The sequence below is a fragment of the Garra rufa genome, chromosome 10 (assembly GCF_049309525.1).
Source record: "Garra rufa chromosome 10, GarRuf1.0, whole genome shotgun sequence".
NCBI lineage: Eukaryota > Metazoa > Chordata > Actinopteri > Cypriniformes > Cyprinidae > Garra > Garra rufa.
In genome coordinates, this window is record NC_133370.1 from 2,716,048 (window position 1) to 2,731,905 (window position 15,858).

At 32.4% G+C, this 15,858-nt stretch overlaps 1 protein-coding gene across 2 annotated transcripts; it reads left to right on the forward strand.

The window, feature by feature from the left end:
• Positions 1 to 318: 318 nt before the first annotated feature.
• On the forward strand, positions 319 to 13,436 carry LOC141343920 (methyl-CpG-binding domain protein 3-like). 2 transcript variants are annotated; one of them, XM_073848596.1, is made up of 7 exons: positions 319 to 444; positions 7,117 to 7,273; positions 7,371 to 7,508; positions 9,188 to 9,278; positions 9,419 to 9,596; positions 10,980 to 11,126; positions 13,330 to 13,436. In XM_073848596.1, the coding sequence occupies exons 1-6, from the start codon at positions 431 to 433 to the stop codon at positions 11,122 to 11,124; spliced, it is 723 nt and encodes a 240-aa protein (XP_073704697.1). In that variant the 5' UTR covers positions 319 to 430; the 3' UTR covers positions 11,125 to 11,126; positions 13,330 to 13,436. The 2 variants fall into 2 exon arrangements, with proteins under 2 accessions (XP_073704697.1, XP_073704696.1); XM_073848595.1 differs by having other exon boundaries at positions 346 to 540.
• The last annotated feature ends 2,422 nt before the right edge of the window (positions 13,437 to 15,858 follow it).

Here is a 15,858-nt window from a genome sequence, read left to right on the forward strand (position 1 = left end):
TTTATATTCGAGTCTGTGGTAAGTGATGCTGGGGCTGCAAAAGTTCAATTCTGTGGTCCAGGGTCACGTATGTCTATGATATGAATAACTTTCTTGATACAGTGTGTCGATTCCAACTGAACTGTAAGATCCGATTCTATGAGTCATCATCCTTTTCTCTCCTTTTTAAACAACAATTGACGCTAAAATCGCTACAAACCTTTGAGAATTACAGCAAAAATGTTTTTTATCTCTTTTCTTTTGTAAAACAACGATTTTTGACGTATTTACTACTCCGCAGATGAATGAACAGGGAGTCGACTCCCGGTTCAGAGAGAGTCATGACTCATGAGTCAGAAGGTCGTGAGGTGAGCGGATAGAGAGCAACGCCTGGCCGCCTTTAACCCCAAACATTCACAGCCTTTCCTCCAGAGAGACTCCGGGAGAAACGATGGAGAGGAAAAGGTGGGAGTGCTCGGCTCTCCCAAATGGTTGGAAAAGGGAAGAAGTGACCAGAAAGTCGGGCTTGTCCGCGGGGAAAAGTGATGTCTATTATTTTAGGTACTGCAGCGGGATTAGCCAGAGACCAGCGAGCCGAGATAAAAAAAAAACTGCCTTTATCTATTAGTTAACTATCACTAAACCGACCTCAATTGGCTAACTAGGTACTCCAGTACGTTATTGTTGCAGGTTATGGTTGTTTGTCGTCAGTAAGTTAAACTAATCGTGTTTTGGCGTCTCGTGTCAGTTAGCACTGAGCGCTAATCTGCGCTAGCAGCCATGCTAACGCATTGTTTTTGTTTTGTTTCTCAGTGTTGATTTAGTTTAGCTAGTGATTTGTTCTGGTTTAAATTGAATAATAGTCTGACCATCGTTTATATTCGAGTCTGCACTGTATTGATGATAAAAATAGGTTTTCATTTAATCGGATAACGCTGTGGTAAGTGATGCTGGGGCTGCGAAAGTTCAATTAATACATTTGTGATTATTAATAATCGCTTAGTTTTGAGGAGAAAGCTGGATGAGTTTAAATATGCAGTTTATGCAGTGTAGCTTTTATATTAATGCTATTGATCATGGTATTACTACAGTCGTGGCGAAAAGTTTTGAGAATGACACAAATATTAGTTTTCACAAAGTTTGCTGCTAAACTGCTTTTCAGATCTTTGTTTCAGTTGTTTCTGTGATGTACTGAAATATAATTACAAGCACTTCATACGTTTCAAAGGCTTTTATCGACAATTACATGACATTTATGCAAAGAGTCAGTATTTGCAGTGTTGGCCCTTCTTTTTCAGGACCTCTGCAATTGGACTGGGCATGCTCTCAATCAACTTCTGGGCCAAATCCTGACTGATAGCAACCCATTCTTTCATAATCACTTCTTGGAGTTTGTCAGAATTAGTGGGTTTTTGTTTGTCCACCTGCCTCTTGAGGATTGACCACAAGTTTTAAGATCTGGGGAGTTTCCAGGCCATGGACCCAAAATGTCAACGTTTTGGTCCCCGAGCCACTTAGTTATCACTTTTGCCTTATGACACGGTGCTCCATCGTGCTGGAAAATGCATTGTTCTTCACCAAACTGTTGTTGGATTGTTGGAAGAAGTTGCTGTTGGAGGGTGTTTTGGTACCATTCTTTATTCATGGCTGTGTTTTTGGGCAAAATTGTGAGTGAGCCCACTCCCTTGGATGAGAAGCAACCCCAGACATGAATGGTCTCAGGATGCTTTACTGTTGGCATGACACAGGACTGATGGTAGCGCTCACCTTTTCTTCTCCGGACAAGCCTTTTTCCAGATGCCCCAAACAATCGGAAAGAGGCTTCATCGGAGAATATGACTTTGCCCCAGTCCTCAGCAGTCCATTCGCCATACTTTTTGCAGAAGATCAATCTGTCCCTGATGTTTTTTTGGAGAGAAGTGGCTTCTTTGCTGCCCTTCTTGACACCAGGCCATCTTCCAAAAGTCCTGGCCTCACTGTGTGTTCAGATGCGCTCACACCTGCCTGCTGCCATTCCTGAGCAAGCTCTGCACTGGTGGCACTCCGATCCCGCAGCTCAATCCTCTTTAGGAGACCATCCTGGCGCTTGCTGGACTTTCTTGGACGCCCTAAAGCCTTCTTAACAATGCGATGGAAAGTTTTTTTTTTCAGGATTAAGTTAATTTCCATGGCAAAGAAGGACTATGCAATTAGGGCTGCACGATAGATCGTTTCAGCATCGTCATCGCGATGTACGCATGCGCGATAGTCACATCGTGGCAGTCACGATGCAGGGCAGAAAAAAATTATGTGTGTCTGATTTAAAAATGTACTTTCTATATTTCTAAACTTTCTATTCACGGATCTATATTTGTCTAAAATAAAGTAATTAACTCATGTTTAAAGGTTCTTTAAAAGCTACAAGAACGGGAGAAAAGCGGCGAAATGGAAGTTTTGGTCGCAAAAAGAAACGCAACGTCGGTCATATGGAAGTATTTTGGATACAAAAAGGATGCTGCTGACCAAAAACAGGTGCCTTGTCGGGAGTGCCTGGCAGTTGTTGCCACAACTCGCGGAAACACTACGAATTTAAGGGACCGTTCACATGTCGCGCCTAAAAACGCATGGAAAACGCTAGGCGCACCGCTTTCTCCTTCTTTCCAAAGCGCTCTGTAACTTGAGCTCCAGTGGCGTCTGCCGTTGCTAAGCAACCATGACCCGCGCTCTCCTAAAGACGCGGAAGTTTCAGCAAAGATAAATGAATTTCCAAAACTAAAAATTGCTTGCAGTAGCTCTGCTGCTAAAAAATGTTATCCCTGTAACAGCTATGATCAGCTGTTCCTCCATCTTGGCTAAGCTTTTAATGTTTTTCGTGAAAGGAAGAAGCTGATTTCCCTTTCATCAGGGTAAAAGCAACATTCATTATTAATTTCATATTAGAGCCTTGATTTGCCTGAATTGACAGTGAATAAGGTGAGTCAAACTGTTTATGAAACTACCCAAAATAATCTTTAAAAAGTATTTTATTTCAGGGTTTTGATTATACTGTACTTTTACATTTTTTTTTTTTATTCTTTGAAAATGCTTACAAAATTACCCCAATTATTCTTGAATTAGTATTTGATTTTTAAGCAGTTCAAAACAACCTGATGAACATAAATGAATTTGTACACATCGCAATATATATCGCAAGAAAAAAATATATTGCAATGTCATTTTTTTTCCCAATATCATGCAGCCCTATGTGCAATTCATCTGATCACTCTTCATAACTTTCTGGAGTATATGCAAATTGCTATTATAAAAACTTAAGCAGCAACTTTTCCAATTTCCAATATTTATGTAATTCTCAAAACTTTTGGCCACGACTGTATATGATGCTGTCATTTTACTATGGTACCAACACCGTTTTATGGGTCTTTCTAGTATATTCCTCCATATATATTGTTATTTTGCATAGTAATGCTTTTATTGTATTTATAACATACACAATTGCTTGTTTTTCAGTGGTGATTTGTGTAAATGCATATGGGTAGTTAGCCAGTAAAAGACCATTTTTATTTATGTAGTGTGAAGTCTGATCTTAGAGAAAATATAATGGGTCACTAACTTGGTCAATTCTTTTTTTTTTTTTTTTTTTTTTTTTGGTGCATTTTTACTTAACTGTGCCATAAATTTGTCCTATGGTGTGACATAGCAAAAATTAAGAAAGAAAAAAACAAATGTACATAAGGCATAATAATATACAAATGGCATGAGATAAATTTATATTCAACTTTAGACTTATTTTCATATATTGTTATTTATTTAATATAAAGTTATAATTAACATCTTTTTTTCCCCATGACTTGTTGGACAATTTCAAGACAAACTTTGCTGTCATCTGTTCAAAACTGCTGAAAATGAAACCATTTTAAGATGAATGATATTTTTATCTCCCCTATTGCAATACCATTTTTTGAGATTTAAAAAAAATGTCACACCATCACACTAAAGGACAGAAATGATAGTTATTAAAGTATTTGTATTTAATTGTGAACATGTCAACGGAGAACGAAAGTTTAATTCTGATACAAACTTAATTTAAAATGTTTTTTAAACTAAATTATTTTCATCAACAAAATTCTGTCTTTTAGTCAATCAGTATGTGACTGAAAATCTTCTAGCTCCCCGCTGCATGTGTGGCACAGCTAAACATGATTGATATTCAAACTAAATTCAATAATTTTTTTTAATATATATTGCTACTCTTTTTAAGGCATCATTTTGATTTTGATTACTTTCTGCATCGTTCTCTTAGGATCTTCTTCCTTCTGGTGGAGCACTTATTTTTCTGTCTATATTTATTTGTCCTCTCTCTTCCACTAATTTCTCTCCCTCAAATTTTTCTATTTCAAAAACAAAGCATCACATTTTACACTTATTTTCATGACACTTTATAACAGTACTTTTAAAAGTTTTCTGCAAAAACATCAGAAAATAGTTTAATTAATCTAATTATTGCCTTTAAGAACACTGAAAATTATCCAAAAAGGATTATTTAATTATTTAAAATGCTTCTTAAAGAGACCTTGACCTCTGGTGTCCTGTGGTGTGACAGTACAGGCCTCACACTATAGGACCTTTCAGCCTTTTGTGTCAATTAATGATCTTCCTCAGTGTTGGGGGTAACGCAGTAAAAGTAATGCGAGTTACGTAATAATATTGCTTTTTCCAAGTAATGCATTACTTTTTAATTGACAAGAAAATATCTGTGTTACTTCCCCCCCATTTATTGATTAAAAGCTCTCCTGTCCCCATGTTGAGAGAAATCATGAGTAAGATGTTACTTTAGTTTTAGAATAAATATAAACATGCATTAATTCATCTCACTCACTAAAAAAAAACAGACACAGTTTTCCTCAAAATGAATGAAAACGGTGAAATTCAACACAAACCTGCAATAATAAAATGTCAAATAATACAAATATCCTTTATCTATTTAATCCCATTTTATTAACCGATGTCTTTGCAGCCGACCTTTGATTTAATTCATCCATACTAATAAGCAAAAATTACTAAAAATAATCATTACTCAAGACATTTGTTTTCCTTTTTTTATTGCTGAAGAGTTGACATTTTTTCTTCTGTGGTCTACTGTACAGACGTCAATTTACTTTTCTCTAAGCCTGAGGCTTTTGGTGTGAAGAGGCTTTTACATTTGCCAAAAATACAACTTTTTATATTAAAAACAAACAAGCAAGCCCTGCACAGATTTAAAAAATTAACGCAAAAGTAACGTAACGCATTACTTTCCATAAAAAGTAAGTCATGTAATTTGTTACTTTTTTAGGGAGTAACTCAATATTGTAATGCATTACTTTTAAAAGTAACTTTCTCCAACACTGATCTTCCTATTCCAAGCTAAACTGTCATTAGTGGTTTACGAGACACATGCATAATTTTGCATGATTATATAGTTTAACATACAGTCTTTAATTAAAAAATATAATTTAGGGGTTTCGCACCAAATGGCAACAAAACATAACACTTTTGTAGTGGTTCCAAAAATGTTAAATATTTAAACTATTCTGAGGCAAAAAAACTACCTTGTGCACCTGTAACACTTCCATAAATGTTTTTTTTTTTTTTTTTTTTGGAATTGGCTGATTTAAAATCAGGATATGGTGTCACACCAGAGGATATGGTTTTCAGAGACAAAATGTTTCAAGTTCCTACACTTTCAGAAATGTATGGATGAAAAAATGATTGCCATTTACTAAAACAGACACTTGTACAATTATGCCAGAGGTATTTCTTTTTAATTTATAAAAGTTGTAAATTATTAAACCATGCTTGAGACGGTCACACCGTAGGACAATTATGACATTTGGCTCAAAAATTAAAAAAAACTCTAACACTGTAGATTTTAAAACAGCAGGTTCATGTAGGACAAAGAAATGTTTAACGATTTACATCATTTTAAATAACGACAATATTGATTTTCAATTTTTATGTTGTGGGACAGTGAAAATGCCATATTTTTCATGTTTAATAGCAGAATTTTTTTTTTTTTTTTAAACATGGGTCTGTTGGGGTGTTCCAGTGGAAGTGCAGTTGTCGGTCTGGATAATAAGGAATGTTTCTTGATCTTTCTTTTCCTTTTTAGGGAAGTAGTTTCGGAGTAAGCCTCAGCTGGCAATTTTCTCTCCCGCAATTTTTTTTCTATTTCAAAAACAAAGCATCACATTTTATACTTATTTTCATGACATTTTATAACAGTACAAGTTTTCGGCAAAAACATCAGTAAATAGTTTAATTAATGTAATTATTGCATATAAGAACCCTGAAAATTATCCAAAAAGTATAAAAAGGATTATTTATTTAAAATGCTTCTTAAACGGACGTTTCAGTCTTTTGTGTCAATTAATGACCTTCCTATTCAGAGCTAACCTGTCATTAGTGGTTTACAAGACACATTTGCATAATTTTTCCATGATTATGTAGTTTCACATACAGTTTTTAATTAAAAAATTTAATTTATGGGTGTCGCACCAAAGGACAACAAACGCAACACTTTTGTAGTGATTCCAAAAAAGTTAAATATTTAAACAATTCTGAGACAAAAAATTACCATGTGCACCTGTAACAAGACAATAAATGTTTTTTTTTTTTTTTTTGGAATTGGCCGAAATCAGGATATGGTGTCACACCAGAGGACATGGTTTTCATGGTTTCCTACACTTTCAGAAATATATGAATGAAAAAATGATTGCCATTTACTAAAACAGACACTTGTACAATAATGCCAGAGGTATTTGTTAACATTTTTATGCTTTCTTTTTAATTTATAAAAGTTGTAAATTATTAAACCATGCTTGAGACGGTCACACCGTAGGACAGTTTTGACATTTGGCTCAAAAATTAAAAAACTCTAACACTGCAGATTTTAAAACAGCAGGTTCATGTAGGACAAAGAAATGTTTAACGATTTACATCATTTTAAATAATGACAATATTAATTTTCAATTATGTTGTGGGACAGTGAAAATGCCATATTTTTCATGTTTAATAGCAGAATTATTGGTTAAACATGGGTCTGTTGGGGTGTTCCATTGGAAGTGCAGTTGTCGGTCTGGACAATAAGGAATATTTCTTGATCCTTCTCTTCCTTTTTAGTCCAACAGGGAAAAAGTTTCGGAGTAAACCTCAGCTGGTCCGATATCTGGGGAACTCCATGGATCTCAGCTCCTTCGATTTCCGGACGGGGAAGATGCTTATGAGCAAACTGAATAAGAACAGGCAGCGGATTCGCTACGATAACAGTCAAAGCAAGGTAAACACATCTTACTGAATGAATGATGGTAGTTTTTGCTTTCTGCACTGTCCTTTTTCTAATTTTTTTGTCTGGATGTCTGCTTTTTTTTTTTCAGGGTAAACCTGATCTGAACACATCCCTACCGGTCCGACAGACGGCGTCCATCTTCAAACAGCCCGTCACCAAAGTTACAAATCACCCCAGCAACAAGGTTAAGACAGACCCTCAGAAAGCTGTTGACCAGCCAAGACAGGTAAACATTTATTTTTATGTTTTTACAAGAAGTATCTTCTGCTCACCAAGGCTCCATTTATTTGATCAAAAATACAGTAAAAACAGTCAAATTGTGAAATATTATTGGAATTTAAAATAGCTTTTTTCTAAGGGACTATATGTTACTATGTAATTTATTCCTGTGATCAAAGCTGAATTTTCAGCATCATTACTCCAGTCTTTAGTGTCACATGATCCTTCAGAAATCATTCTAATATACTGATTTGCTATTATCAATCAATGTTGAAAACTTTTGGAAACTGTGATGCATTTTATTTTTTAAGGATTCACTGATGAATAGAACGTTCAAAAGAATGCATTTATTTGAAATAGAAATCTTTTGTAACATTTTAAATGTGGTTACTGTGGAAGCCAGTTTCTGCCATGGGATAAAAAAAAAGACCTTTTCTGGTTAAAAACAACTAAAAATTACAGGATGAACTCAGAATTTAGATTTTTTTTTTCTGATAATTGTGCAATTGTAAGAGAGAAAGTTACAGTAACATTTGTTTGTTTATTTATTTATCTATTGTTTTATATTTATTAATTTTGATGTACACTACCAGTCAGAAGTTTTTGAACAGTAAGATTTTAATGTTTTTTTTTTTAAAGAAATCTCTTCTGCATTTTTTTGATTCAGAGTACAGCAAAAACTGTAACATTTACTATTTAAAATAACTGTTTTCAATTTAAATATGTGTGTGTATATATTTGTTTGTTTATTTATTTATCTATTGTTTTATATTTATTAATTTTGATGTACACTACCAGTCAGAAGTTTTTGAACAGTAAGATTTTAATGTTTTTTTTTTTAAAGAAATCTCTTCTGCATTTTTTTGATTCAGAGTACAGCAAAAACTGTAACATTTACTATTTAAAATAACTGTTTTCAATTTAAATATGTGTGTGTATATATGTGTGTGTGTATGTATGTATATATGTGTAATTTATTCATGTGATCAAAATTGTCAGCATCAATACTCCAGTCTTTAGTGTCACATGATCCTTCAGAAATTCTGATTATTAATATTATCAATATTTATAACACTTGAGCATATTTTTGATAAATAGAAAGATCCAAAGATCAGCATTTATCTAAAATAAAAAGCTTTTGTAACATTATATCATTCAAAAGCTTGAAGTCAGTATATTTGTTATTTTTTAAGTGATGATAAAGACATTTATAATATTACAAAAGATTTCTATTTCAGGTAAATGCTGTTCTTCTGAACTTTCCATTCACCAAAGAAACCTGAAAAAATTCTACTCGGATGTTTTCAACAATAATAATGTTTTTTGAGCAGCAAATCAGTATATTAGAATGCTTTTTGAAAGATGATGTGACTGGAGTAATGATGCTAAATAAATGACATTACATTAAAACATTTAAATAGTACAAATATTACAAACTTTTACTGTTTTTGCTGCACTTTAGAACAAATAAATGCAGGCTTGGTGAGCTTTTTTTTTTTTTTTTTTTACAAAACATTATATATATATAATTAAAAAACAAACAAACTAAAATTTTACTGACACCAAACTGTAAGAATATAGGTTGACCACTAATAATGACCACAAAACATCAATCCATTCAATTAGTCAGTGTAGCACTTGACGTGATAAAAACATTAAATCATTTTGGGCCTGTTCATTCCACAGCTGTTCTGGGAGAAAAAGCTGAGTGGACTCAATGCTTTTGATATCGCAGAGGAGCTGGTGAAGACTATGGATCTTCCCAAAGGATTGCAAGGTGAACATGGAAGAGCAGTTTTAATACAAAGTGAATGCAATTAGTTCTAATCACTAGCTCATTTCCCGCCGCACTGTGGTATTAGAAATGCACTAAATGATGCAGTGTTGTTTGTAAATGGTTATTGTTCGAAATGGCAGGTGTGGGTCCAGGTTACACAGATAATACGCTGCTTTCGGCTCTAGCGAGCGCCCTGCACACCAGCTCGGCTCCCATTACAGGTCAGCTGTCCGCCGCGGTGGAGAAAAACCCTGGAGTCTGGCTCAACACCACACAGCCTCTGTGCAAAGCCTTCATGGTGACGGACGAAGACATCAGGTAAAACCAGATGCTCCTCAGTGTTTGTATAAAGCAGAGTTATCCAGTCCAGGAAAGTTTGGCTCTAGAACTAATTAAACACGCCTGAACCAGCTATTCAAGGTCTGCAGGATCTCTAGTAACTCCCAAGCAGGTGTTTTAGTGCTAAACAGTACAGGAAAGTAGGCCTTCTTTGATATAATGTAGTGTTTTTTTTTTCCTGAGGTTCACTTAGACAGCATTTCTTATTTAGTTGTAGATGATTGTCGGATCTTTACACTAAAACAGACAGTTTTTAATGCTTTTTAAATATCTGTATAAACACCTTCATCATATGTGACATGAGAAACAGCACTTTTCTGTGAGTTTAATGTCACATCCAATGTAGATTATAACTTCCCTTTCACTCAGTAACTGATTCATATTCATTAAAAACATTTGAATTCTTCTGATCTTTAGGAATGAACTCATTTAGATTCATTCTTCTGGTAAATCTAGGGTTATTATTGTTTACTAAAACTAAATTATTGAAATTACTGAGAAGAAAAAGTTTTTTTTATATTTTATTTTATTTCAGCTAGTCTAATAAAAGAAAAGCTTGTTTTATCAAATAATTTTCACTAATTTTATTTGAGCAACATTACACATTTTTGTTTAGTTTAACTTGAAGTGCTAGAACAACTAAAACTAAACTGCGGTTAAATAAAAATTAAAAACTGTATAGACAAAATAAGTTGTTTAATTTGAAGTACTAAAAAAAAAAAAGACACAAAAACTAATAAATATCACAAAATCACAACAAAATTACATTTTGATGTGTTGATTTTTTTTTTCTGTTATACCTAGGGTTGTTTACTAAAACTAAATCCATAAAAAATATTGAAATTACCGAAATATATTTTATTTTATTTCAGCTAGTCTAATAAAAAAGGCTGTTTTATCAAATAATTTTCACTTGTTTTATTTGAGCAACATTCCTCATTTTCGTTTTGTTTAACTTGAAGTACCAAAACAACTAAAATAAACTACAACTAAATAAAAATTATAAACTGTATAGACAAAATAAGTTTTGTTTAACGTGAAGTGCTAAAATAAGCAAAATAGACACAAAAACACAACAAAATTACTATTTTAACTAAAATGAAAGTGAAATCATAATATAAGAATAAAGTGTAATTCAGAATATTAATAGTATATCTATAATAATACTAAATCAATACTAAAATAACACTGGTCTGACCTCACGAGTTGTTTCTGTGGTTTAGTTTGAGTAAATGCTCTTGTTTACTTGTTTAAGATGTTTTAAGCTCTAGTATGTTATAGTAGAATATTGAATGCTGTTTAATAAGGATGACAGATGAATGCTCCATTGAAATGCATTGCATCGTTGTGCTGCATCCACAGGAAGCAGGAAGATCTGGTGTATAGCGTGAGGAAGAGGCTGGAGGAAGCGCTCATGGCAGACATGCTCGCGCACATAGAGGAAGCCACCATTGAGGCTAAATCTCTGAAGGAAGAGTCCAACGACGAGGAAATGGAGTCTGTATAGCTGTAAGAAAAAACAAATCAGACTAGTAGATGATTCTTCCTTTAGGAAAGACTTTACTTGGGGATGATAATGTTTTTTTTTTTTTTTTTAATTAATCCAGTTTGTACTGACTGAGAAAAATTTACAGTTGAGGTCAAAAGTTTGCAGAATATGCAAAATCATACAAAAGGATCATACAAAATGCATGCTTTTGTTTATTTACTACTGACCTGAATAAGATATTTCACAACAAAGATGTTAACATATAGTCCACAACATAAAAAATAACCCCATTCAAAAGTTTACATCCCCTTGATTCTTAATACTGTGTTGTTACCTGATTGATCCACAGCTGTGTTTTTTTTTTTTGTCTTTATTGATAGTTGTTCATGAGTCCCTTGTTTGTTCTGAACAGTTAAACTGTCTGCTGTTCAGAAAAATCTTTTAGCTCCCACAAATCCTTTGGTTTTTCAGCATTTTTGTGTATTTGAACCCTTTCCAACAATGACTGTATGATTTTGAGATCCATCTTTTCACTCTGAGGACAACTGAGGGACTCATATGCAACTATTACAGAAGGTTCAAACACTCACTGATGCTCCAGAAGGAAAAACATGCATTAAGAGCCACTGGACTAAACTTTTGAACAGAATGAAGATTTTTTTTTTTTTTCATTTAGCACTGCCCTTCAGAAGCTACAGAAGATACTTATGTTTTCCAGAAGACAAAATAAGTTAAATTTAGCCTGATCTTCAAATTCTGCTCTTTTTGATTGTTTTTTGAGGAAAACATTTGATGATTTCTCTCCATATAGTGGACTTCTATGGTGCCCTGAGCTTGAACCATTTTCCAAAATGCAGTTTAAATGCGGCTTCAAAGAGAGTCTTATCTAGCAAAACGATTGGTTATTTATTTATCAAATTAAAATTTCTATACTTTTTAACTTCAAACACTCATCTAGTCTTACTCTGGCTGAACTCTGTTTTTCCAATTCAAGACAGTTAGGGTATGTCGAAAAACTCCCATCTCATTTGCTTCCTCAACTTCAAAATCATCCTACATCGCTGTTTTGCCTTTATTGTTAAGGATGTTTGATGTTCTTTGCACGTTCACTTTGTAAACACTGGGTCGGTACTTCTGCAGCGATGTTTTTTTGTTTTTCGACAAAAAAGTTCAGGCAGAGCAAGACGAGATGAGTGTTTGAGGTTAAAAAAGTATAATGTTTTGCAAAATAAGACCCTTCTTTTTCGACCAGGATCGTGTAGAGCTCTTTGAAGCTGCATTTTGTAAGTTTAAACTCGGGGCCCCATAGAAGTCCACTATATGGAGAAAATCCTGAAATGTTTTCCTCCAAAAACTATTTCTTAACGACTGAAGAAAGAAAGATATGAACATCTTGGATGACAAGGGGTGAGTACATATCTGTACATTTTTGTACTAAAAGTCTTTAATTCTTCATGTTTTTTTCCTTCTGGAGCATCAGTGAGAGTTTGAACCTTCTGTAATAGTTGCATATGAGTCCCTCAGTTGTCCTCAGTGTAAAAAGATGGATCTCAAAATTAATGTCATTGTTGAAAAGGGTTCAAAGACACAAAAATTATGGAAAACTAAAGGATTTGTGGGAGCTGAAGGATTTTTCTGAACACAGTATTAACAAACAAGGGATATAAATATCTTTATAAATGCAACTTATTTTCTCTTGTGGATTATATGTAAACATCTTTTATGTGAAATCTTATTCAAGTCAGTACTGAATAAAAAATAACATGCATTTTGTATGATCCCTCTTATTTTGGTAAAATAAGTAACATTTAGCAGATTCAGCAAGGTATGTAAACTTTTGAACTCAACTGTATAGATCTCTAGGTATATAAAATATCAGGAAAATCTGTAAGCATATTTGTATACAGGAAATTTGTGTTTAAATTTATATTTGTTATTTTTACATTTATTATTAAGTTTTTACACAAATTAGTTTTTATGCATTTTGCATGTATAAAAACAGTTTTTTATAAATATATATGTATTTATATAATTTAAAGTTTTTATTAATTTTACAATTTTAAAGATTACCCCCACATCAAGTATTTTAGAAAAGCGGTGAATCTTGAACCAGTGCAGCTGCATTCAACAAAAATGTCAAGACCATGATCAGATCTGCAAGAATGAAACTTTCTGAAGATCTGGTTTGAGTTTAATTGTAATGCTGTTTATCGGTGTCTGCAGGGAAAGCGATTGCGATGAGAACAATCTGGACGACAGTATTTTTCCTCCCCAAACCCAAAGACGCTCTCAGACTCAGCCTCGAGCGGATCCCTATGCAGAAACCAGCCGCTCTCCTGCCTTTCTTCTTCTCCAGAACTGTGAATGTTTGTTTTACCCGTAACATTTCAAGCAGTTTTATAAAACCAAATTTACTTTTTCCTAACTTTAACTTGTTTGAGGTGGATTTGCTCTATTTTTGTACAGTGTGAGTTTAATATTTGGGGTTGGGCTTCATCAGGTTTGGGTTTCAAGCAAAACACAGTTAGTTTCAGTGCTGTCAGTATGACACAAGCCCAGATTTTGCTTTTTAATTCGGGCGCCGTAAGCTAATTTCAAATCATGAAAAGTCCAAAACATCATTTTTACACAAACAAAATGCCATGTTTTTATGACTAATAATGATAATGTACTAGTAGTACATACTGGGTTGTGATGGCTGGTACAGATATGGTGCTCAATTCTTCCTGGTTCATTTATATTATAGCTTTTGTTACAGTGCTAGACATGACAAACTCTTACAGAGGTGCTTTTAGGTTTTTGTATTCATGAATCTGTCAATGCATAGCTGATATTAAAAGAAATGGCGAGTTTAACAATATTTCTGGAGTTATTTTTCAATGACGTCATGGGATCAGGCTGTTTGAAGTTGGTAAATTTGACATTATTCACTGGAGTATGGTTTATTGTGATTATAGACTGAAATCTCTGACGGTTACAGTATATAAATCTGCATGATGCATCTGTTTATCCATTGTTTGGTCAGTAGATGGCTTGTTTTTCATTTACACTAATTCTTCACATATACATGATTCAGTTCTCTAGATGATTTACTCATACCCTGATGTTTTTTCTTTAAAAATGATTGCATTGGACGGTCATATTTGAAATATGCAGGAGAGGTGTTTTTGTATGTTGCCCTTTATTTGCAAGAAAACTTAGATCACTTTTTGATGATGCAAACCTTGTAGCTGAAGGAGGTATAATTTTGTAATCTTGAAAAATAAAAATCTTTCAATACATCTACATATTCATGTTTTTTTTAATGCAAAGATCTCATACATCATATTTCACAAAAAAACAAATGTTAAGTCACTAGTTAAATATTTCATTTTATATGCATATGTGACCCTGGACCACAAAACCAGTAATTAAGTTGCATGGGTAAATTTGTAGCAACCAAAAATACACCATATGGGTCAAAATTGTTGATTTTTCTTTTATGCCAAGAAACATTAGGATATCAAATAAAGATCATGTTCCATAATGATATTTTGTGAGTTTCTTAAGGTAAATATATCAAAAGTTATTTTCTGATTGGTAATATGCATTGCTAAGAACTTCATTTGAACAACTTTAAAGGCGATTTTCTCAATATTTTGATTTTTTTACACCCTCAAATTCTAGATTTTCAAATAGTTTTATCTAGACCAAATATTGTCCTATTCTAACAAACCATACATCAATGGAAAGCTTATTATGTATAATCATCTAAACAAATGACCTTTATGATTTGTTTAACTTTATGAATGTTTTAAATATTGATAATTAAATAAAAATGTATTTAACAGTTATTATGTGATTTTATAAAATGATTATGTGTTTATAATGTGTGTGTGTGTGTATATATATATATATATATATATATATATATATATATATATATATATATATATATATCACTAGTCAAATGTTTAATTTTATTGTTTTTACATATTAATATTAAATTAATTTTTTTCTGCTTTCCAAATCATATCAATCAAACTGCAGTTGGACGGTTTTGATTAAATAATAACCATGCAAAAAATACAGCTAACATAGTAAAACACAATAAAAACAGGATTTATGAAAATTGATAAAAACAGAGTTCTGTTTTTGCAAATGAACTCTCTCAATCTCTTTTTCTATATATATATATATATATATATATATATATATATATATATATATACTTTAATATTTAAACAATACTTTAATTATCTTAGTTACTATAGAAAATATTAATATGGAAAAGTGTATTTAAACAACTGATATATACACATATATAATTATTTCCATAATAACTAATATAATTTAAATACTTGTTACTTGTATTTAATAGTTAAATGTGTCTATAATATAAAATCTATTCATGGAATTTTGCAAATCATATATTTCTGAGCAAATGTACTCATTAAATATGTTTATAAAATTAATTATATTTATTTTAATATAAAATAAATTACTATTAATAAAATCCATAATAAATGTATCTAAGTGAATAAATGTTAAACATATTTCACAGAAAACAAAAAACGTTCTCACCAATTAAATGTTTAATTTTATACATATGCCTTTTTCATATTAATATATATTTTTAAATAATAATAATAAAAAAGATATTTATGGATTTTTCAATAACATTTATAAATGCATTTTTTTATTAAAAATATTTACGAAACTGAATATAGATTGTGTGTAAATAATGGACATATATCACGGTATTATTTGTTT